At 45.2% G+C, this 24,622-nt stretch overlaps 1 protein-coding gene across 2 annotated transcripts in view; it reads left to right on the top strand.

The window, feature by feature from the left end:
* Positions 1–24,622, top strand: part of LOC121287415 (eyes absent homolog 2-like) — a 262,276-nt gene that overhangs the window by 74,304 nt on the left and 163,350 nt on the right. For both annotated transcript variants that reach the window (XM_041205274.1, XM_041205273.1), the window contains exon 2: positions 10,021–10,145. In XM_041205274.1, the coding sequence (XP_041061208.1) occupies positions 10,025–10,145 (121 nt within the window). In that variant the 5' untranslated portion in view covers positions 10,021–10,024. The remainder of the gene's footprint in view (positions 1–10,020; positions 10,146–24,622) is intronic.

The following is a 24,622-nucleotide window of genomic DNA, read 5'->3' as shown; positions in this document are numbered from 1 at the left end:
AATCTATTTAACTCAGCATCCACTTTTTCTCTTAAGACATATGGTACTGATCTGACCTTAAAAAAATCGGGGAGCTGTCTCTGGATGAATGTAAATCTTGGTTTGCAAGACTTTGATTTTTCCTAATTTGTTTCAAAAGATGCTATCGTGACTTTTCCAAAAATCTAACAGTTCTCCTGCCTGCACTTGAAAATCTTGGATCAATTTAACTTGATTTCCTTGAGCCAATCATGGCCCAGAAGGCGTGGTCCTTCCCCAGTCACTATTATTACTGGGAGCTGGGCTGGCCACTGCTCAAAGGTACCATGATGGCGCCTTTTACTTTTATTGCTTCTCCTGCGTAAATCTTCAACTGGGCAGAAGTTCTCTCCAGGCGGAAGGGTTGGGTACCTTCCCTCAGGTACTGAATTGTGTGCCCACCCATCACAGTGGCTGATGCCCCTGTAGCCACCTCCATAATTAGAGGCTTCCCACTTGCATGGAGTGTGACAGTAATAGGGTTTGTCTTGGCTGCTTTAAGATTAAAAAGAGAGTGAATGCCTGAATCAGTTACTTCAGGCTCTTTCACACTATATACTTCTAACATCTTTGCTGGCTGGTTACTTGGCAGTCTAGACTTAGCTCTGCACTGCTTTATTAAATGTCCTCTTTTGTGACAGTAATAGTACCTGGCCTCCTTAAATCGACATGATTCAGGAGTGTGGTTACCGCCATTTTGGTAACATTTCAACTTCAGGATCGCTGTCCGATTGCTTCCGGTATATTTTTTATTTCTGGGTGATTGGGCATGATTCCTGCTTTGCGGCTACTTCTGCAGTTTTGGTGCCACACTTGGCTGCGGGTTCCCGCCCTAACTGGTCAACAGCACCATTTTCCAAGCTCTGTAACTCTTGTGAATTATTTTCAGCACCTTCCATGGCCAGCACTATCTCCATCGCTCGTTTAAAAGTTATATCGAATTCTGCCAGCAATCGACGCTGAATGACATCATTGCGCACGCCACAAACTAACCGATCCCGTAGCATGTATTTCAAGGTCACTCCGAAATCACAATGCTGTGACAATTGCTTTAGCTTAGCAATATAAGTCACAATTGATTCGCCTGGGGCCCTCACCCTCATATTAAATTTGAATCTTTGCATAATGACCGACGGTTTAGGATGAAAATGGCCTTTCACTAAATCCACGAGCTCAATGAACGATTTGGAGTCAGGCCGCTTGGGTCGTGAGACTGCGAATAAGGTTGCAGGTTTGACTCCCACGGAAGCTCAGGAGAATTGCTTTGCACTTTGCCTCCTGCCCTAATTCGTTAGCCTGGAAATAAAACCCAAGGCACTCAATGTATTGAGTGCTGTCCTCCATGGAGGAGTCAAGTGGGTCAATCCTCCCGAAGAGAGGCATCCTGGTGAGTATATATTTTTTCTTTCTTTCCTTCTTTAAAACAAGATGCTCACAGTTGTAGGGTGAAAGGTAGCACCAACATCATTTATCCTCATTGCCAGATGTAGAGATGTACTACTGAGAGGCTTCTTTAGTTGAACAACAAACTTTATTTACAGAGCTGTTGGATTAGCTGCCTGCTTCTAGCAAAGCTAAAATACATTCCCTCATGCTCGGAAAACTCCAGCCCCATAAGAGATTCCCCGCGCTAGATGTTGATTGGCTGTTCAGAACATGTGACCCTTACTCAGTAAGGCTGGCCTTAAAGCAACAATCACCACAAGGATAATGGAGCCTGGCGATTTAGTGGAATGCCTCATGGCTTACAGGGAGCAGAGAAGAAGAACAGGAGAGCGTCAGAGGTGTCTAGCTTGGTAAAGGGAGGTACACCTCCCTCAAGATGAAGGGGTAGCAAGGCCTGCTGCCCACACAGCTGAAGATCCATAATGAGCTGTTGCTCGTAGATGCCTCGCTAGACCCAGAGTCTATGGACAGTGCTTGACACTCCTGCATATCACTGAGAGCCAGTGTCGCTGAAGACTGCATGTGTTTAGGGAACTGATTGATCACATATGCCACCTGCTGCAGGGTTTGGTGCCATGGGGACATGGAGGGCATCCACTGCCGGTGACCATGGCGCTCAATTTTTATGCCAGTGGCTCCTTCCAGGTCTCCATAGACAGCCTGTGCGGGATCTCACAAGCCTCCACACACATTGTATCCAGGAGGTCACGGATGCCACCTTTATGATGGCACAGAGATTTGTGCATTTCGCCCAGGATTAGGAAAGCCAGGTAGCAAGAGTGCTGGGATTTGCGCAGATCTCTGGTTTACAACAGGTGCAGGGTGCAATCAACTTTGCTCACGTGGCGGTTAGATCTCCATGGCAACAAGCAGTCAACTATGTCAACCACAAGAGCTTCCACTCGCTGAATGTTCAGCTGGCATGCAACCACCTCAAACACATCCTACAGGTCTGCGCACGATTCCCAGGTAACGTTCACAACTCCTACATCCTTAGCAGATCTCAGACGCCTGACATCTTCCAGGGTGCAGGGAGTCTGCAGGGTTGCAGGGTTGGCTCCTGTGAAACAGCCCTGTGAAACAGTAACCAGAGGGTGTCACACATCATCGTCACTTACCGTGCGCTCCACAACCTGGCGCTGCAATGGGAGGAAGACCTGGCTGAGGAGGGGGTGGAGGAGCTGCATGTCCCTTCCCATGAGGAGGACGTTGAAGGGGATGATGCTGATGAGGTCCTCGAAGGTGAGGATGCCAGCCATGAGGCCATCACACTGGCCAGACGAGATAGGGGTGCTCGGGAGGCCCTCATAGCTGCAAGTTTCATGGAGGATGATGACGAGATGCAGTGAGGACAGTCCTGACATCCTCACCTTGCATATGTGAATATTTGACTCCTGTGTGGCCTTTGGCAGCGCACATACCCTGTGTGCTCAGGCTCATGTCACGGAGACGCATCGAAGGCCATAATAGTCACTAGATTCCAGGAGGATGATGACATCATTCAGTGATGGCACTCCATAGATCTTCACATAGCCTCTGTGAATATCTGACACTTGTCTGGCTGAGGGCAGCTCGCTTGTGCTCTGTGATCAGTCATAGCGTGGAAATGCAGCTGTGAAACTTTAAATGTACCTGATCCTTTGTCACTCTTCAGCATCTGACCCCTTTAGGAGCACAGCATCACCAATCACAGATGCTGAGGAGATAAGGGGCCAGCCCTGCCTTAAAGGTGCTGAGAACACACAGAGAGAATGGCGGAACTCTGTGATGCCTGCCCACGACATTCTGGCAGCAATGACAAGCACCATCGAGGTGCAAGCATCACTAATGTGTCCAGTGATTGTGAAGCCAGACCATTACTTTGGTCTGAAGGTTATACACTGCACAGGGAAAAGGCCCTGGACTGAGACAACTGCCTTTATCTTGTGCAAAGATGTTTCACATCTGAGGGACAGGAACACTGCTCATCAGAACAAGAAGCCATAGGTAGGGATACATTCTTGGAAGTTTATTACAATAGTGAGCATTATGTGCAAGTGATTAACACCCATGCCCAGGCTGTGCAACTATATCTTCTTAACCTTCCTAACTCTGCCAGTATGTCTTGGTGCTCCCCTGACATCTACAGTGGAGGTGGAGGCAGCCTGCTGATTGCTATGTCCTGTCTGGGATGACCTTGGTGGGCGTCTTAGAGTGGGCCAAGACGTGGAGGGCCCCGGCCTGCTTTGGGTGTCCTCGGCCTGTTGAGCTGAAGCTGTGGGGGTCACAGGAAGAGGGGATTTGAATCGGTCAGATATTCCTGGAATCACCTGGGTGGATGGCCCTGGGGTGTTGCAATGCTGGTTCTCCTCCTTATGGGTGCCCAGTAGGCTGACTCTTTGAGGAGAAGGGAAAGTTGGAGTGAGATTGAGCTGCCTGCATTCCTCTTGTACTGATACTGCTGGAGGCAAAATATGGCGTCAGCGGTGGAGTTCATCTGCCCAGCAGTGCAGAACCGATGACCTGGACCAAAGTCTCCATGGTGGCCGCCATGCTACCATTGTTGACTTCAGTGTGTTGGCATGCCGAAGTTATCACCTCAGAGTGAAGGTGGCTGGGCTTCTCCATTGTGCCTTGGAATCTGAGGAGTGCAGTGGGCATCCCTTCCTGATGTTCCCGAGCTTACGTTTGCAGCTTCAGCGACTGAGGTATGACCGAGTCCAGAGGCTCGTCATCTGACTCGGACTCAACAGATTTCTAGCCTCCAGCAGTCCTCCGAGTGCCTGAAACCTGGGAAGTCCCTGCTACCGCCTGCTATGGATTAAACAGTGCAATTTTCTCACCAGATTGTGACACCGAGACCACTCTAGAACTAGGTCCCACCGAGATGTGTGTCTCTGCGCTGGTGGAGGGTGTGGGTGAGCGCTGTGACGGATCTTCAATTAGGGTGTCATCAGAATCTTCTTCTGAGATGTCTTCAGGGCTTGAGTTGAGGACCTGGCTCGTAGACCCCCTCAGCTGCTTCCCAGATGTGCCTGCCAAAGGAATGAGAGATAATTAGTGCATGTCAGGGAATTGTGGAACAGAGGAATTCACTCACAGTATGGTTGTCTGATGGACGTTGCACTGCTGGATCCTCACTTGGTTGAGCACCGCTGTCCTCACTGTCAGCACGGGAACAGTCCAGATTGTCACTGACCTGCTAGATGACTCTATTTTCAAAGTCTGTGATGTTGGTCATTCCTCCACTGGTCTGTGACCTCTCCATTTTATTGCATGCCAGCTGGTCCTACATCAAGACAGATGGAGAGAGTGTAAGCAGGGTGCATGCCAGGCCAGATGAGAAGGATACCTGGCATATGTGGGTGGTGAGTGGCGCCATGGATAGGATAGGGGCATGAACCACAGGGCAGATGAAGGTCTGTGTGAGAGAGTGACTGGTGATGTCCCTGAAACTGGCACTGAGTGAGATCCCTGTGAGTGTGTGAGTTGAGAGTGATGAGAAGAGTGACTTACCCTGGCGGAACAGAGGAGATCATTCATCCTCTTTCAGCACTGGATATCTGTCCTTTTTTGCAGGGCATTGGCACTGACCACCACTGCCACTGTCTCCCATGCTGGATTGGTGACCTTGCTTGCTGGTCTTCGCCCAGAGTTAGGGTAGAGGACTTCACGGTGGGACTCAACTGCACCTCGTAGGCACCCGAGGGAGGAGTCGCTAAATTTGGGGGCAGCATGTTTCCTCCCTTTGGCAGCCATGACATTGCAGCAGCTTTCAATCCCTCAGAGAGAGCGAGCTCTGTGCAGGGGCGCCCAGGTTATTGAAGGCTTGAGGTGACGGGGAGAGCAGGCGAATCAGAAGCCTCCCCACCAGCGATCCAGAGTGTTTCCCGTGCATGCATTATTAATGAGGTGAGATGCACCGGGAATGGGATAATATGGCGCGAAAAACCGGCATTGCAGCCGGTGGGTAAAATGACTATTGCATTTGGTGCAAATCTGGGACGATTCCACCCTCTGTGGCCATATCTCCTCCTTTAAGAGGCTTCTTAAAATCTACCTCTGTGATTAAGCTTTTGGTCCCCTCTCGTAATATCTCCTTACATGGCACTATGTCAAATTATGTCTGATAGCACCCTTGTAAAGCTTTTGGTCTATTTTACTATATTAAAGGCCATTATAAATGCAAGATATTGTTGTTGAATATACTATCTGATTGTGGTGCCAGTTATTTATGTTAGCTCCCACTGCAGAAAAACATGGTCCTTACAGTGGGCCAGTTGGCTGAAGCCAATTTTTAAAATCAGATTTGCGCTAACTAGATGACAGGATGTTAGATAAAATGTGGAGGCTTCCCAAATTAATTAGACTCCTTTCATTTTCATTTCATCCACCCCAATATGCCAGTTTAAATGTGATGGAAACTTGACTTAGTATGCTTATAATCCCTCTGTCTCCTCAGTGCCAAAGATAATTAATCTTTAATAATTCATTAATCTTTACATTACAGGATTATGCATCCACATATTGGACTCAACTTGTGCAATGTATATCTTGCATGACTGGGGTATTTAATTCAACCCTTCATTCTGAGTCACTCCAAAATGTAGTCTTCTTTCATTTTGATTCACCATACTGAAATAATAAGCACAATCGCTTTATCATTTAATACTGAATTTATGAAAGGACATGAAATTTTAGCAGTTTTGATGTTACTCTCCCGCAATAGCAACATTCTTTCATCAGGGTCAAATTTTGACTCATTATCCCTTGTACCCGCGGAGCCCCATAGACTGGCCACCTGCATTGGTGAAATACGGTGATCTGCTGTCCATTCCAGCAGAGACTCAGAAGCCGGTCCACCATACTGACAGAGCAAGGAGACGATCCCACCATACCGGCAGAGTGCGTGGACCAGCTGCCTGTACCAGAAGAGCTTCAGTGACCAGTCCCCTATGGCAGCGCACGGTGACCAGCTGACCACATTTGAATGCCCGTATCCTTGGGCAAAGCTTGCCGGGTGTACTGTCAATTCACATTTTCTTTAAAGTTGCAATGGGTTTCCTAACTATGCTTGCAGGGCACCGATTTGACTGGGACAGAGGAATACTGCTCATTTTCAGGCAGCACTTCAGCCGCTCAGCCATAGGACCTTGTGAATGTTGCTTTAAGTCGGTCGTCAGGGTTAATCTGCTGGCCAATCCATCGACCCCCATTTTTAAGCTCTTGACACCCCATTAACAACAATTTTCCCGAAGTGAAAATCAGCCCCAGTGTAGCCAATGAACTATACATAAAGGGAATAATTCACTTTCATACAGTCAAAATTTCCATCCACAGAACATCCCAAAGCACTTTATAGAAACCAATTACTTCTGAAATATGGTCACCATTGTTTCATTGATAGAAACAGCAGCCGTTTGCACACAAGAATGTCCCACAAGCAGTCACCAGATAAGTGATCAATTCCCCAGCTTCGGCAGATGTTGGCCTGGTGGCACACAGGAACTCAGTTTAAAATTTCGTCCAAAAAGCCAGCACCTTTATTAATATAACTCACCTTTAGTATTGCACTGGAGTGCCAGCCTAGCTCTATCCCTGGATTAGGGCTTGAACCCACAACCTCCTGAGACTGAGGCAAGAGTGCCACCATTAAATGCCAGTTCCGGGTCCCTTTGCCAAACTGGGCTGGGAATGATCACGGTTTGTGCCATGCATGCTACGGTCAGTTTCTTCAGGTCCTTGCCAGCCAAACCGGTGATCCACAAAAGCACGGTTGGAGGCTCCTGCACGAAGGTCAGTTTAAAAAATCTTGGTTTGGAGTTTTGGGCTCGGTTGCACTAGTTTTCACTCAGTGCAATTTGCCCAGAAGGTGAAACCAGCGCAAAAGGTGCCAGAATTTAAGCACAAAATACATTGAGCACAAATCGAGTTTCTGCAGTTTTTTAAAGAAACGTCATGGTACAAACCAACCGTGCACATAAAACTGGCCATGCCACTACTCAAGTTCATCACTATTGGAAGATTTCACTAATTGTGTTTGTTTAATTGGAGGTGTAATGAATTTGAGGTACTGGACAGGTTTCTTACTTAAAACAGATAACCTTATTATAGAGCCCCTTTAGAAGTTACATGCTTGAACCAGATCCATGAATTGAATGCTCCGCCTCTAAGTTCACCAGCGTTTAGGGCTCATTCGTCAGTACAATCACGTGACCCCTAAAGGCATCAGGAAAGGTTATACCTGCAATCACTATGGGAGGCCTTCGAGGAACCCGCGAAAATTAAGCTGATCCCTTTTTTAGGCTAAGGCCATAGGCAAATGTTAAAAGTTTTAGAACGTAGTTTTTTTCAATTTCCTAAGTAGGTGACAGTACACCGATATAACTAGCAAATGTTTTAAAGTTATATTCTGTTATTTAAGGTCAATGTACTCACAAGTAGTGAACTAAGCACTCATTAAAAGTATATTCGTTTTGTGATAAACCCATCTTCAGCTGTATTAGTCAAACTGCACCAAGTCATCACTCTCAAACATTGCAAGGAATATTTTCAAAGTAAAATATTTCTTTAAATGTTCTAAAGAGTCGCCAGTTGTGCCTGTTCAGGGCAGAATTTATATTTGCAATATGCAAATGATTTTAAATAGAAATTTGATAAAAGAGAACACTTTTCAAAACTAGTGCAATCCTGATGGCAATTTGTGTCTCGATCGCAATTGTGCCCAAAGTGGAAGTTCTATCCAATTTTACTTACCTAATGGTTGAGCCAAGAGAAGCAGAATTGCTCCTACTGGCTCCATATTAAGACATTGGGCCGCTGCCAAATCACACTGATCCAGCCCTTCTGCTTGCTGCCTGCCCCCCGCCCCCACCAACGCAGGCTTTCCTGATACACATCTGATATAGGGCATTTTGCAGTATCAGTCCTAAAATTTCCATTTACCAATTTGAACCTTTGTCCCCATCCTACAGTACCAAGATTAACTTTTTCCATACCACCTACTTTCTTGTCTACCTGTATAAGATTACTGCTCCTCTTCCCAAAGGAATAGCCCAAATTTCTCCAGTCATCCCTCATAACTCAGACCACTGACACTGGGGATCATCCCCATGACCCTTCTCTGCACTGTCTCCAGCACTTGAACCTTGCTTATTAAGCAGCATTGGTCACAGCACTCAAGGTGCAATCTGACCAAGAGCCCTGTACGGTGTGACCATGACTGCCTCTGACTTGATGGCTCTCCTTCCTTCAATTACCAAGTGTGTTGGAGCTTTATTGCACACCAGCAAGGCACTGGTCACATAACTGGGTTAATATGTTTTGAATTAAGAAAAAAAGTGTGCATCAGCGGAGATCACTGATGAGATTTGCGGCCATTGCATCAACTGTATCATTACGTTGTCTGTTTTCTAACCTGGTACAATGCTCCTTTAACTGTTCTCCAGGTCCTTGGCAGAATTCTTTGCCATAAATATCATCCCACAAAACGGTGCTTGATTTAAGCAAATGTCCGTCATCAATAGTCATTCCAGTATAATAATCCAATGGCTACAAAACTACTTGGAAACTAATCTTTCAAACATTCCTCTTGCTAATATAACTTGTTATAGTTATAGTTGTCCTCCTGAGAGATGAGATAGTTTGGTCACTGATAACGAAGAAGCTTTCAGTGGTCAATTGATGCTCAGGCTTTCAACAATAGTTGAGGAGGTTTGTTTGTTGATAATAATTAAAAAGAACACAATCAAAAAATATAATTTAATGAGAGAAGTGATTCAGATTTGGCGAATGAAAAATTGCCACAAAATTACTGTAAACAAACAGCAGTGATTAATAAGATTTCTTTTGTGAATATCCCTTCAGAATGGATCAATGAATATTTATAAGAGCTGAGAGTATTTCTTTTTCTGTTTGTTGGCAGTAAACCTGTAACAAAAATGAAACTGAAACAATGCGTATTTGTTTAAATGTGGAATTAATAATGTCTAATGCTCCTAAGGGAGCTGCTACACTAATGTCTATGGCCAGTCACACAATGATTGAAGGTTACTGTAAGCCCAGAATTCAATACACCTCTCCAGTCATTGCTCATAACTCAGATTTTCGACACTGGAGATTTGCACTCCAGTCCCCAGCAAAATCTCACTCTGCCAAGTTAAAACTTGCCATGTTGATATCTGTACCAACGTACTGTGGACATTTTATTGAAAATCTAGATAATAATTCAGGAATTTCAGAAAACACAATGAGTATGACATGGAAGTTTTGCTGTTAACAAAAAGTAATTTGCAATATCACGAAAGCAATAAATTACCTTCTCAACTTAACTGCCTTCAGTTCTGCTTCTAGATTTGTAGATTTTTGATTTTTAAACATCTGCAGAAATCATTTGTGCATTTTAATTTTCCAGAATATTCTGGCAATTCACGAAGTGTTCATGGAGACCCTCAGGCAGTGTTGTGGAAATAATTTATTTGTAATTTGCATGGAAGTGTAATTGTCATTGAAGTTGAAGTAGTTGTGTATGCTGATGAATGACAATCTTATACTTATCGTTAACTTTTTTTCTGCCAGGTGCATGGAAATGTTAGATTTGGTGATCCCACACAATCTGACTGGAAGCATCGAGTGTCCCAACAATTCAGATTTCAGCAACGCTCATATTAATAACATCTCAGTCACATCAAATGGCAAAGAAGGTAAGAGAACAAAACTGACAGGCTGTTATCTGGAGTCTGCACAAATGTTTAGAAGATGGTATCACACTGGGAAAATGACAAAAAAAGTGACAATTGGGAGGTCGGAGTTCTATGAATGTTGCACAAGTCAGCTAACAACTAATTGGAATTCTTTTAAGTCAGCCATGCAAAATGAGAAGGAAGATCCTGGTGAGAAAGCATCCAGACTAATAAGGTTTAAAATGAGCCATGAGTTATCTGAATCATAGAATAAAAGGTATTTCTTGTCCTCTAGAAATTATCCCCACACCCCCACCTTGAATCGTTCATTAACTAAAGCCATGGGTGGACACAAACATGCATTAGTATTGTGCTCATCGTGTGCAGGAGAATTTCTCTCTACTGGCTGCTCTAACGTGGTCAGTGGAAGGTATGCTAGGGCTAGATGACAGACCCTCCCACCTGCTCTCCCTCTGCATGAGGCATTGCATAGCCTCCGATGAATGCATCTGTTCGGCGGTGCAAATTGAGTTCACAATATTGGGGTCAGAATTTTGCCCTTGGCATGCAGGCTTGGTGGGGGAGGATTGGGCCCAGAAGGCAATTTCACGCTGGTGAGCCAAGTAAGGCCCGCCCAGCGTGAAACACGAGTGGCAGCGCTGAGCACCGCCTGTGCAGGTGGGGGGAGGAGTGTAAGCGGGGCGAGCGCAACCTTCGTGCATGCACGCAGGTATGCACTTCATAATCTCCCTGAGGCAGAGAGCTGCCTCAGGGAGATGAAAATATATGAAAAAATATAACTAAAAAAATAAAAATGTAATGAAACATGTCCCCTCATGTAACTCTATCACATGAGCAGGGACATGTTCTTAATGAAAAATTAAAGCTTTTATTTTATTTTTATTTGCCATTGGAAATCTCATCACGCCATGGATGAGGTTTCCAAAAAAGTGCAAAGGCCACTTGGCATTTTTACCTGCCCGCCAACTGTATGGTTGGACGGGCAGCGAAAAATTTATTTTAATTAACTTTTCAATGGCCTTAATAGGCCTTTTAATTGTCAGCGGGCACGCTGCCAACTCCAGCACGTGCCCACCGACTACAATATCGCACGGATGCGTGATGACATCGGGATGCTCAGCCGATGTCAACGCGTGTCATTTTATGCTCAGCAGGATCAGGCATGCACCCGCCCACCGAGCGAAAAATTTTACCCTGAGAATCACAGGTAAAATTCCACACTCCACCATCCTGTGGCGCCTCACTTGGCTCACCAATTTTCGGTGGTATACTGGCCCTCCCTGAAAATACCAGCGAGAGCTCTAATGGGGAGTCAACAATCGAGATGGGGGAGTCAGCTCCCACAGTATTGGGAGGGGGAAGGGTTTAGTATGATTGATAGAATGGTTTAACTGGTGAAAACTTGTAGTCTGACAAAATTAGTTGCTGGAGTAGCAACAGCCTAGGAGAGGTTATACTGGTAAACCAATAGGCAAGTCAGATTTCCCAATGCCGAATGCATGTACATAGCACCCTAAACATGGGCAGAATTTTTCGCTGAGTGGGCGGTCGCATGCCTGACCTGCTCGAGCGTAAAATAGCGCCAGATGACGTTGGGCGAGTGTCCCGACGTCATCCCACACTTGCACAATATTTTGGTCGGCAGGTGCGCGTGGGAGTCGGAGCAGCGCCTGCCATCAATTCTAAGGCCAGTTACGGCCATTAAAAGGCAATTATGGTAGATTTTACGTTGCCCATGTGATTTTGCGCTCGCCACACGGGCAAAACGGACAGGTGGGCAGCTGACATTTTGCAAAACCTCATCCAAGGGTGGGATAAAAGGGGTTAACAGCATTACCAGTGTGAATGGTGAAAAGTTGTGGAGATAGTTTGCTGCTGTTTGCTTATTGGTCCTTGGCAGCTTCATCCCTGTTCGGAGTTTCATTATTAGCATTTCCAGGCTTCGTTTCATGCCTTATTGGTGTCTTCAAGGGCTCCGGAGGATTCAGACCATGTGGACCCTCCCAGGTACCAGACAGCCTTTTGTTACCCTGGTAATGGGGTCTGTGGACTCCGCTGGTAGCATCTCTTCTGAGGAGGGGCAGAAGGGAGAGGAGGCCAGGTGTCCTAATGCAGCTTCCAGGGAAGGGACCTGTGGGATGAGAGATGTGGGTATAAGGGGCGCAGGGCCAGCAGGAAGTCCAAGGCAGAAGGGGCAGCAGAAGATGCCTCTGTCCTGCTGCCAGGGTTTACAGGCCACAATGCAGCTACCTCAATATGTCCAAGGTGCAATGCCGAAGGAGGTTCCACCTTTCAAGGCAGTCTGTGACCTTCATATGTCAGATGATTGGGCCTCAGATCAGCCATGACTGTGTAGGTGGACACCCCATGCAAGGGGTCACAGTGGCCCTCAACTTCTATGCCTCCAGATCCTTCCAGGGATCAGTGAGGGATCTTTGTGGAGTCTCCCAATCAGCTGTCCACAGCTGCATCAAGCTGGTGACAGAAGCTCTGTTCAGACAGGTACTGGCCTTTATTCTTTACCGTATGGATAAGGCCAGCCAAGCTGAGCGAGCCAGAGACATTGCAGTGATTGCTAGTTCCTCTGTGTCCAGGGTGCTATCGACTGCACACATGTGGCCCTCAAGGTGCCAGCGGGTCAGCAGGGTGCTTTCGTCAACAGGAAGGGATTTCACTCCATGAACATGCAGATAGTGTGTGACCACAGGATGCAGATTCTGCTAGTCTGTGCAAGGTACCCTGGCAGCTCCCATGACGCTTACATCCTGGGACACTCCCAGGTGCCGAGGCTCTTCAGTGCTCCAGCCCAACTGGATGGATGGCTGCTGGGTGACAAGGGCTATCCATTGAAGAGGTGGCTCATGACGCCTCTCTGCCATCCAAGAACAGAGACAGAGAAGCGTTACATTAGGAGTCATTCCTCCACAAGGGCAGTGGTAGAGAGGACCATAGGTGTCACTGATCCTGGTTGCTGCTGCGCTTTCCACAATCTGACTCTGACAAGTGGGGGTCCACTGGATGAAGAGGATCTTGACGCAGCTGCAGAGGCCACAGATGGTGAAGAGAACGCTGAGGTCATGGACGCAGACCTCTGTAACCTCCAGGGAGGCAGGGACACCAGGGACACCTTGGTCCAACACTCCTTCAGCTAGGCTGCTAGAGATCTGCTTCCATCTCATTGCCAGGTTGCTGCCTCCATCCCAAGTGTCTGAAATGACCCTTTCATTTGCATCCAGACTCCACTCAATGCCTGTGCAATAAAGCATCCAGACACTCACGTCCAGCATACTGGCGTACCCTGCACCAGAAAGAAAAAATATAAAGCATACTCAGGCCATCAGAACCAAAGCAAATTTAATGTTATTGTCACAGTGAATGCATAATGACATGACCATCACTGGTGTTGATGCCCACACTGGCAGACATATAAACCAAGCATATATCAACAGAAAAATCACCTGTGAACTGTCCCTTTGTGCTCGTGGTGCCTTTAACTTATGTTTCTGAGTGCTGTGGCTTGGTGCCCGCCCTCCCCCACCCCTCAAGTCTGGCACCGACATTGGAGACAGCCTGCTGACTCTGCTGTCTTGTTGGCCTTGATGACCTTGGTGGTCGTCCTCTGGCCAGTGGAGCCTGTGCTGGCCCCGCCTGGCAGGGAGCGGCCAGTGCCATGGCTGGCATCTCCCCAGTCATCGCAGCCTCATCAGATGCCGTGCTCACTGGCAGAGGGGTGGAGGAGTTGCTGCCGTCATCCAGAGCGCGCTGAGAGGAGCCAGCAGAGATGACAAGCAGCTCATGCACCAACATGTGGTCGCTCTGGACCTCCCTGCTCACCATTGCTGGGATATTGGGTGCCTCATCCAGTGTCAGAGGAAGGTAAGAGTGTAGGGTACATCCCACTGGATGTGCAGCATCTGCTACCTAATGGACAACTTCAGAGGCTCATCAACTGCCTTTGTCCTGGTCCCCAGTAGTCCTCCAACTACCGACACCCTGGACGCTCTTTGCCTCGGCCTGCACCTCAAGCAAGTGTGAAGCACCCTCACCAATGTGCACCGACATTCTTGCCACCAACATAATGCCCACTGTGGTGCTGGTATCTGCACTGATGCCTGTTTCAGAGAGTGGGTGTGATGCAGGTGCAAGTGAAGCCTGGTGTTCCTCCAGCATCAGGAGTACCCCTTTGGGGTTCAGAGAGTGAGTGTGTGCTGCAAATCTAAGGGAGAATAAGGATATGTCATTAGTTAAAGTCATCACATCTCTGGGGACAAGGGTGTCCCTCCTGGCAGCCGCCTCCTCCAGGAGGACAGTGAGGCACTCACCCAAAAAGCAGGGGACCGAGTGCCCACCCGAGCTAGTCTCCTGCCTGGCGTCTCCAGCCGCACTCGACTCCATCGCTTGAGTTTGCTAACACAGAACAGGTGTTCTTCCATGGCAGCCTTCCAGGGGCTGCCTGGGCCATTTTTAAACCGGCCGCCAGGTCACCATTGGACCCGGTGGCTCACAGGCCCCCACCCCTGCTGGGCCCTTCCTTGGAACCATAGAAAAGTTACAGCACAGAAGGAGGCCATTTGGCCCATCTTGTTCATGCCAGCCCGAGGACACCCAGGTACCCTTCCTAATCCCACCCGGCCTATAGCCCTCCAGCTTACAGCACTTTAGGTGCAGATCCAGGCACTTTTTAAAAGAGTTTAAAGTTTCTGCCTCTACCACCAATTTGGGCAGCGAATTCCAGACACCCACTACCCACTGTTCTTCCTCATGTGCCCCCTACACCTTCTGCCACTTATCTTGAAGCTATGTCCCCTGGTTCTAGAAGTCTCCATAAAGGGAAACAATTTTATCCTGTCCACTCTATCTATTCCCCTCATAATTTTGTACACCTCCATCAAGTCACTTCTCAGCCTTCTTTGTTCTAAGGAAAATAACCCCAACCTATCCAATCTCTCCTCGTAGCTACACTTTTCTAACCCTGGCAACATTCTTGTAAACCTCCTCTGCAGTCTTTCCAGAGCTATTACGTCCTTCTTGTAATGTGGTGACCAGAACTGCACACAATACTCCAGTTGTGGCCTCCCCAGTGTTTTATACAATTCCAACATTATATTCTTACTTTTATATTCTATACCTCTGCCGATGAAGGAGAGCACTCCATATGCCTTCTTTACAACCTTGTCTACTTGAACTGCTGCCTTCAGGGACCTATGTACTTGTACTCCAAGATCTCTCACTTCATCTACCCCTCTTAGTATATTCCCATTTATTTTGTAATCCCTGTAACTGTTTGACCTCCCTAAATGTATGACCTGACACTTCTCTATGTTAAAATCCATCTGCCACTTTACCGCCCACTTCACCAACCCATCTATATTGTTTTGGAGATTATGGCTATCCTCTACACTATCCACTATTCGGCCAATCTTTGTGTCATCTGCAAATTTCCCAATCGTGTCCCCCATGTCCACGTCCAAATCGTTAATATATAACACAAACAGCAAGGATCCCAACATCGAGCCCTGTGGAACACCACTTGAGACAACTTTCCATTCGCAAGGGCATCCATCGACCATTATCCTTTGTTTCCTGTTACAAAGCCAACCTTTTATCCAGCTTGCCACATTACCCTGAATCCCACGGGCTTTTACTTTCCTGACCAATCTGCCATGTGGGACCTTGTCAAATGCCTTGCTAAAATTCATGTACACAACATCCACTGCACTACCTTCATCAACTCTTCTTGTCACTTCCTCAAAGAATTCAATCAAATTTGTGAGGCAACACCTTCTTTTAACAAATCCATGCTGACCATCCCTGACTAGTCCATGCCTTTCCACATGACAGTTAATCCTATCTCTCAGGATTGATTCCACTAATTTGCTCACCATCGATGTAAGACTAACTGGCTTATAATCGTTTGGCATTCCCTTTGAATCCTTTTTGAACAATGGAACTATGTTTGCATTTCTCCAGTCCTCCAGTACCTCCCCTGTATCTAGTGAAGATTAGAAAATCATCCTCAGAGCATCTGCTATCTCCTCCCTGACTTCCTTCAGCAGCCTCGGAAACAATTCATCTGGCCCTGGTGACTTATCAACTTTCAGGGATTTCAACCCTTCGAGTACTTCCTCTCTCTTTGTGACTATCCTGTCTAATATCTCACAGTTTTCCTCCTGGACTACTATATCTACATCCTCCCTTTCCTTTGTAAACACGGAGACAAAATATTCATTCAAAACCCTTCCCACAGCCTCTGCATCTTCATCTCTGATAGGTCCCACTTTTTCCTTAACTAACCTTTTAGCATTAATGTATTGGTAAAACATCTTTGAGTTATCTTTAACTTAACTTGCTAATCTTTTTTCATGCCCTCTCTTTGATTTCCTTATTTCCTTTTTTACTTTGTCCCTGCATTTCCTATATTTGTCTAGGCTATCTGCAGTGCTTAGTTTTTTGTGCCTATTGTACACTTTCTTTTTCTGTTTGATCTTCCCCTGTATTCCTCTAGACAACCAGGGAGGTCTAGATTTGGCAGTACCACTCTTATTTTTGTAGGGGACATATCTACTTTGTACAATTAGGATCTCGCTTTTTAGTGCTTCCCACTGGTTTTCCACTGTTTTATCCTCCAGCAGTGCTGTCTAGTCCACCCCAGCCAAGTCCCTTCTCATTTCTGCAAAATTTGCCTTCCCCCAGTTCAAGACTTTTACTCCTGCCTTACCCCTGTCCTTTTCCATGGTAATGCTAAACCTAACTAAATTTTGATCACTGTCCCCGATATGGTCGCCAACTGTCACTTCACCCACTTGCCCTTCTTCGTTCCTCAAGACTAGGTCTAGAATTGCATCTCTTCTCATTGGGTTTGTCACTAATTGGTTGAAAAAATTTTCCTGGACACACTGCATGAATTTTTCTCCCTCAGTGCCCCTTATATTGTTTGAATCCCAGTTGATATTAGGAAAGTTGAAGTATCCTACTATTGTTGCCCTCTTGTTCTTACAAGCAGAAATTTGCCTACATATTGTTCTTCTATCTCCCTTTCACTATTTCGGGGTCTGCAGTATACTCCCAGTAGTGTGATTGCCCCTTTTTTATTTCTAAGCTCAATCCATAAAGCCTCGTTTGTTGACCCATTTAGTATATCATCCCTTCTCACAACTGGCATTGATTATTTAACCATTAGTGCTGCCCCGCCCCCTCCTTTTTTATCTCCTACTCTATCGTGTCCGAAGACTCTATAACCAGGAATATTTAGCTGCCAGTTTTGTCCCTCCTTTAGCCAGGTCTCTATTATAGCAATGACATCCTGCTGCCATGAGTCTATCTGTGCCTTTAACTCATCTAACTTGTTTGTAATGCTCCTTGCATTGAAGTATAAACAGTTTAACCCTGTCAGTTTCCCTTGCTAGACACTTTTTAAACTTTGCTTCTCCTGTAACTCCATGTCTATCACAATGTGCCTAGCTAATGTTCTACCTCCATTTTTCTGATCTGAATCTGACCTATCTGATCCTACTCCTGGGATCCTATCCCCCTGCCACACTAGTTTAAATAACTCCCCAACAGAACTAGCAAAAGGCCCCGCAAGGACATTGGTCCCAGCTCTGCCTGGGTGCAGCCCGTCCAGTTTGTACAGGTCCCACCTTCCCCAGAACAGGTCCCAGTGCCTCAAAAATCTGAATCCCTCCCGGCCACACCATCTCTCCAGCCACATGTTCCGACCAGTGGGGAGCCGCGATTCATGCTGGGCAGGTCTTAATTGGCCCACCAGCGTGAAATCACGGTCAGGGGCCAATCCCAGGCGGCCCGTTTCCTAGCCGATCCCGGGCCCGCTGACCACGCCCGCCCGCCAAACTCAAAATTCTGCCCATAGTAAACTGTCCCCAGGCCTTTCAATGGGAGCATTATCAGACAAGAGCATTGACAAAGGAGACAGGTGACCAAATGATGATTCAAAAAGATAAATTTTAAGGGCCATCTTAAAGGATGTTAGAGAGGAAGGGAAGTGGAGAAGTTTAGGAAGTAAATTCTAGAGTTTAGGGCCTAGGCAGCTGAAGACATGGCCACCACCGGTAGGATGAAGGGAGCTAGCAAGCACCAGAGACCAGTACTGGAAGAATTTGGAGTTCTCAGATGGTTGTAGGGTTGAAGGAGGTTACGGGAATGGGGGGTGGTGGGGTGGGGGGAGAGTAGTGCAAGACCACAGAGGGAATTGAATACAAGGGTGAGAATAATATGTTCCAGTAAGACTTTTTCTCTAGTGGTGGATCTTCGCTGTATTAAGGGTCTTATAATTTCATATACCATCTTTGAGGACTGTTTGATTAACCAAGGGGAAATATGCAGCAAATTCAGGAGTTCATTCACCAAAAGCTACATGCTGTACTTAATTAACTCAGTAGTAAAAGAAACAAATATTGCAAAAGTATGATACTGAGTGGATCCATTTTATTTTGATAAAAAACCTGAATGTACAAGAACTTAAGGAGCAGGAGTTGCCTGCTCCACCATTCAATTAGATCGTAGCTGAACATTTACATCAATGCCACTTTCTTACCATATCCCCATGTCACTTAATTCCAAAAATCTATAGATATCAGTCTTGATTGCGCTCAATAGCTGAAAATCCACAGCTCTTTGGGGTAGAGAATTCCAAAGATTCACAGTCCTCTGAGTGTAATCATTTCTCCTCATATCAGCTGTAAATAGCTGACAGTTTATCCTGAGACTATGAAGCTGAGTTATCTCTCCTGACTGGGGAAATAACCTCTCAGTGTTTATATTACATCTTGAGACCGTGACCACTATATTCACAAAAATATTTTCGATGCTTCATAAGAATAACATAGGAATACTTACCAGGTTGACACCATACCTGAGAAAATCAATGTCAACGTGCCCATTTTTGGGGGTTAAACAAGTGTTTACATCTCCATGATGGGCAGGAAGTGCATGCTTAATAAGAGTTGAAATTAAGCTGTCTGCCAACTTGGTCTAAGCAAAAAATTAAGGACCTCCACTGTCTGTGCCTGAAATCTTTCTGTTATGATCAGGTGAGGAGAGGTGGAATGGTATCCTTCTTTTCCCCTCTTCATTTGACCACAGCAGGGTTTTTTTTAAAAAAACGGATATGCTTGCCAATTCAGTGAGTTTTTAACTGTTTAAGTGCTGTGACTGTAAAAGATGTACAAAGTCAGGTTTCCTTGTAAGGTTTTAAAACGAAAAGAGAATAATGTTTATTAACCGGGTGAAAGTAAAAATAATAAAATTACTCCAATTTCCATGCACACACAGTCAAGATTCACACACACACACACACACACGTAAATTACTAAGTAGGGAGAATAGATTAAGTAATCTTTTTAGAGTCCAGTAAAAGTTAAAGGCATACAGGTCTTACAGGTTGATGACTTGGACGGTTTCAGGCAGGATTCAGTGTCAAGGCAGTTTAATGATATTGACGGTCAATATATCTTTTCTTTCAGAGGCAACAGCTGCTGGGCTGTTTTTTAAAAGCTCGGCCTGAGGCACTTGGATGGTCAAACAGTAGAGAGAACTTGATCTTACAAGATGGGTGGAGAGGGAGGGAGAGAGAGTTTCCATTTGGGGACCTTCTGTACTCTGTCTTTCCTGATCTGTGACCTGGGGAAAACAGTTTCTTGAAATGCAAAAGAAGGTTAGCTGGCTCATCACATGATCTCCTGTCATCAACTGCTCAGTTACACAAATATGGTTGTGGCTAGTGTATTCCAGGTGTCTGGTTTTGTGTTGATTATATTATGGCTGGGAGGATTCCGTCCTCAGCCAGGGTTCGTTGTCTGAGGTGATTGTATCTAATGCTATTCCCTACCTAGGTGAATGTACCAGGTGAAAGTCTGAATGTTATGTGAATGATTTAGGAGATGATCCCACTCACACTCTTCAAGGTAATTGTCTCTGAGGTTTTCTAGACAGGTTGACTCCAATTTAATGGCTTTGGAATTTGAAAGGTAGAGTCATGTAAATGTTCAGCCATCTTAGAAACTGCTGTTTCAAGCCACTAGAATGTGGTTTCAGTCTTTTAACACTCAATCAGCGTCAAATTTTCAGCCAGTAAATCCATAAAGTCATTTTCAATATAAAGCATGGCTTTATAACACTTTGCATATGCACATAATGGGTCTGAAGTTTGTTTTGACCACCCTCTGTAAAGTTAGGTTGCAGCTTGCACTGCGTCAGGTGTGGTCAGGAAAGTCCTGTCTGCATGTGGTACAGGGCACCACTAAGAGGTAAGTTTGTAAGAAAACACACTTACCTGAATGTGGAATCACATTTTTTGCCACAGGCTGCCACTAGCTCGTATCCTAACTGATTGACACTTTGCCCACCTTTCACGATGGCCCTACTCCAATCATGTCCCCACCCCAATAAGCCTCATCCTGATTACCCTTCCTTTCCCAGCTTTCCCCATCCTGATTGCTGTCATTTTCCCGATCATCTCCCCCTTCCTCCAACGTGTGACCACAATCCTGCCGAAAATGGCAGGGTGAAAGTTTTTTATTAAATAAGTAAAATTACGAAGTAAAATGGTTATAAGCGTTCTGGAATCAGTGGGCACAGCACAAAGCTGCCCGTAACTCTCCGTCTTATCTAAGCCATCTCATTCATTCATAACAAATCACCATGAAGAAGAGGGCATTCATCCCATCTAGCTCAAGGCTGTGTTTAATTTTGTGTAAGAGCATCCACTCTGTTCTTTTCTCTCTTGGTCTCCCTGCTGAATTTGGAAACTGTTGATTTCCTTTTTGAGTGCTTCAACCAAGCCTGCAGCCAATGCAGTAAGTGACAATTACTCCATTAGCCATCAAGTTTAATTGTGATGGAGTTATTTCTTAAACTGCTTCCCTCAAGGTTAATTTAGCTTATAATCATATCCCCAAATTTTCTTCACCTAATGCATTGCACCTTGTTAAACAGCCACACAAATAGAGAGATTTTTTGTAAACATTGGGATGTTTTATCCATATCACACAGGTGTATTAATGTCCTTAAATTTATGCATTTTATGATCAAAATGCCTTTAAAAGCACTAAAAAAGAGTCCACTTGTGTAAGCTGTCACGTGTCCAAGATCAGTTTGTGAGAAAGGATTTGTGGCTAACCTCAGCACAAGTGAAATATTCTCCTTTATGAATCAGTATTTCAGTTAAAATTCAAATTCCTGCACTGTGAGATGTAAAGTGTTGCAACTTGCAACCCGATGTATTCACCTGGAATAATCGTCTATTCAGAAAACTCAATGACTCACAGTGAGCATGTATCATTCCTGAAACATTAGCTCTAGTAGGGACTAGTCCAGAATCCTCAATGCATGTCACACCACCACTAACACAAACATCTGATCGCAACATCATTTACACAAGTGGAGGCACAGCTTGCCAATCTTAAATACATAACTTGGCACTCAAAACTTTTTGGACATAAATAGCCCCGGTGTCAGTTTATTTTAACCTTTTTACCTCACAGACAAAATACACTTGTTAAAGGCCTGGATTCATGTTAAAATCCATTCATAAATGACAGCAAAACAGTGGGGATCAGTGGAATACCAGAATGCCAAATTTATCCAACAAGTAATACACCTAATTCTTCACGTGACAAACCCAGGTTAAGGTTTTGCTAATGCATGGAATGAATTATTGCCCTTGCTTGTGTATACTGCAATTGTAAGAAGTGTACAGACAAATATTTCATTTGTTTTCTCTTTATTTTTAGTTGCATTTTGATGAGGATTTTTAAAATCACAGAGGGCACTATAAGATACCTCATTATTTTATATGAGCTGCCTTTTGATTGCCTCAGTGCTAACTGTTCCCCAATTTCCTAATCTGCTTGTCAGCATAAAGTGCCACTTCTCTGGGTCAGTTATGGCTTTCCACTGTTTTCCATGAGTTTCATGTGTACTGTAACTAGCTAGCTCTGTAGTTTTTAAGGCAAAAAACTTTGCTGTTGCTGATTGTAGATACTCCTACCAGGAGATCTGCTGTCGTGAGCCGTCCTCAGACATTCACTGTGGTTTATCTGCAACCACTCTGTGACATCCATCATCTAACCACACCTAGGTCAACTCCCTTTCTGCAGCCCTCCATTTTTCCCTCTAGAAGGGAAAGTGGTTACAATGTAGCATCATATGAGGTTTTCTTGTTACAAGCTTGGGTTTTCTTGGTGTTAACAGATCCTTTATCTTCACAAAATTACTTTTGGCTATGTTTATCCTCCTTTGAATTTCGGCTTCGCATCTACCATCTTTTGATATCCTAAATAGACAAACTTATCAACTTGTTCCAGTGTGACACCTTCCACTTCAATCTTCACTCTAGTTCACTCTGGTTTCTTCCAATCTATCCCTTCTAACTACCATTGTTTTAGTCTTTTAGGTGTTCATACTCAATTCATGTTCTAAACTTCTGGATTTTACTTGATCTATAATATTTTGTAGGGCCTCTTCTGAGATTTTAGGGCCTCTTTCTAGCCATTGGCAAAAGTGCAGTTTTTGCCTCAAATAATGATTGGCTGCATTTCTGTAATCCCTACTAACAAACGCGTAGTTGATAATTGCTGAAAAAAGAAACATGCTGTCAAAGCTTTTCATCTTGCACTCATCAGAGCAGACGCAAGAATGCTAAAAACCAAAGGGAACAACAATTTAGACCGCATGAGGAAAGGGTGCTGATTGGTTGGAAAGTGGCCTCTGATTCGTCAAGGTGTTGCCTTGTGGAATGCACCTGGGAACCACTGTCTCCCATGCTTTTGTTTAATTGAAAAATCAAACTGTCTGGACATGTTCTTTCTGTTTGCAGAGGACAGGGCCCTGCATATGAATATATGTAGCTTCTAGCGACCATTAGTGAGTCACATCGCGAGCACAACTGATAATCTTAACCTGGTTTGTGTAATTTGCCTTATCAGCAGCCACGTAAGTAGGACTCGAGCCATTGGCTTACTGTGCAAACTCAATACTGAAAAAGGATGCATCAAAGCTATCCTGTGGGATAATGGCTACCCTGATCTGATCTTTGCTCGCTGTATATCGCACTAACTCATGAATAGACCTGAAGCAACCACTTTCGGTCTTAAAAATTGCCCAGATTACCTCAAACTACCCTGGAAAGGTAAGATGTCTAAAATATTTGAGCAACAGGTGAAGCTAGCCATTTCACATTGCTACTATGCAGTAGCAACATGAGTGGTTTCTACTAACAGGATGCTGCCGTGAAGCTGAAAAGATGTTCTGCTACCACAAAAATGACAAATGTGGATATGAATTTCAGTGCCAGTGTGAGATGCCTGGTATGTAGGCCATACATCCCAATGACTGGTGGATCATATCAAACAGCACATCCCTTCGGCTGATCGCAGCAGGCAGAGTATTGACTGTACTCAACCAGCTGGTGCTTTTAAAACTCAGAACAGTGCTCAACATTAGATGTGATTCCGCATTGGACAGCATTTACTGACCAATCCTGAGTGTGCTAAGAATTACACCAACAACCAAGTTAAGATTATCAGTCAGGCTTGCAATGTGGCTCACTTACGTTTGCTAGAAGCTACATATATTCATACACAGGGCCCTTTCCTCTATTAACAGAAAGAATATGCTCAGGCATTATGCTTTTTTCAATAAACAAAAGCATGGGGGACAACAGTTCCCTGGGGCATTCCCTATGGCAAAGCCTCGACCAGTCAGAGTCAACTTGCCTTCTTTGAAGTTAAATAAAAGCTTGTGGGTTAACTCTTCTCTGGTGCCTTCTCTATGGCAATGCCTTGACCAATCAGAAACAACTCGCCGGCCAGTCAGAATCCACTTGCCAACCAATCAGCACCCTTTTTTCATGCAGTATAAATTGTTGTTCCCTTTGAAATTTGGTATTCTTGAGCCTGTCTCGATGAGTGCAAGATAAAAAGCAAAAGCTTCCACAGCATGTCCCTTTTTTCAGAAATACACAGTTCTATACTAACAAGCAGCTAGATTCATAGTTCCAACAGCAGAGCCAGTGTGAAGGTCTGGGATTGGGAGGAGAGGAAGGAAGAGAAGTTGGTGGAGTCCTGCTTAACCTCCCCCGCTGCCCACACTCCCCACCAATCACTTTGATGTCCACCAATTTGTTATGCCAGGACTCAGGGAACTGCCCTTTCGAAATGCCGAAAGGGGAGGGAAGGGGAAGATGTGTTTGGAGATGGCATTACACATGAGGTGGTGGAAATGCAAAGGAAGGTCCATTGAATGTGGAGGCTAGTTGGAGTGGAAGATGAGGACAAGGGAAGGGGGAAGGAGCGAGTGGAAGTGTGGAAAATAGAATGGACAACAGGCTAGAGCCATGCCATCATGGTACATCCTCGGTTGAGGAAAAAGGAAGACATGTTAGAAACGCAGATATCGAAGGTGGACACCCTGATCCATTCCTCAATCATCCTGAACAACCCTCCTCTTCCCACGGCACC

Source organism: Carcharodon carcharias, chromosome 14 (assembly GCF_017639515.1).
Source record: "Carcharodon carcharias isolate sCarCar2 chromosome 14, sCarCar2.pri, whole genome shotgun sequence".
Taxonomy (NCBI): Eukaryota; Metazoa; Chordata; class Chondrichthyes; order Lamniformes; family Lamnidae; genus Carcharodon; species Carcharodon carcharias.
The sequence above is the reverse complement of the archived record's forward strand: the minus strand, read 5'-3'. Positions and strand labels throughout refer to the sequence as shown.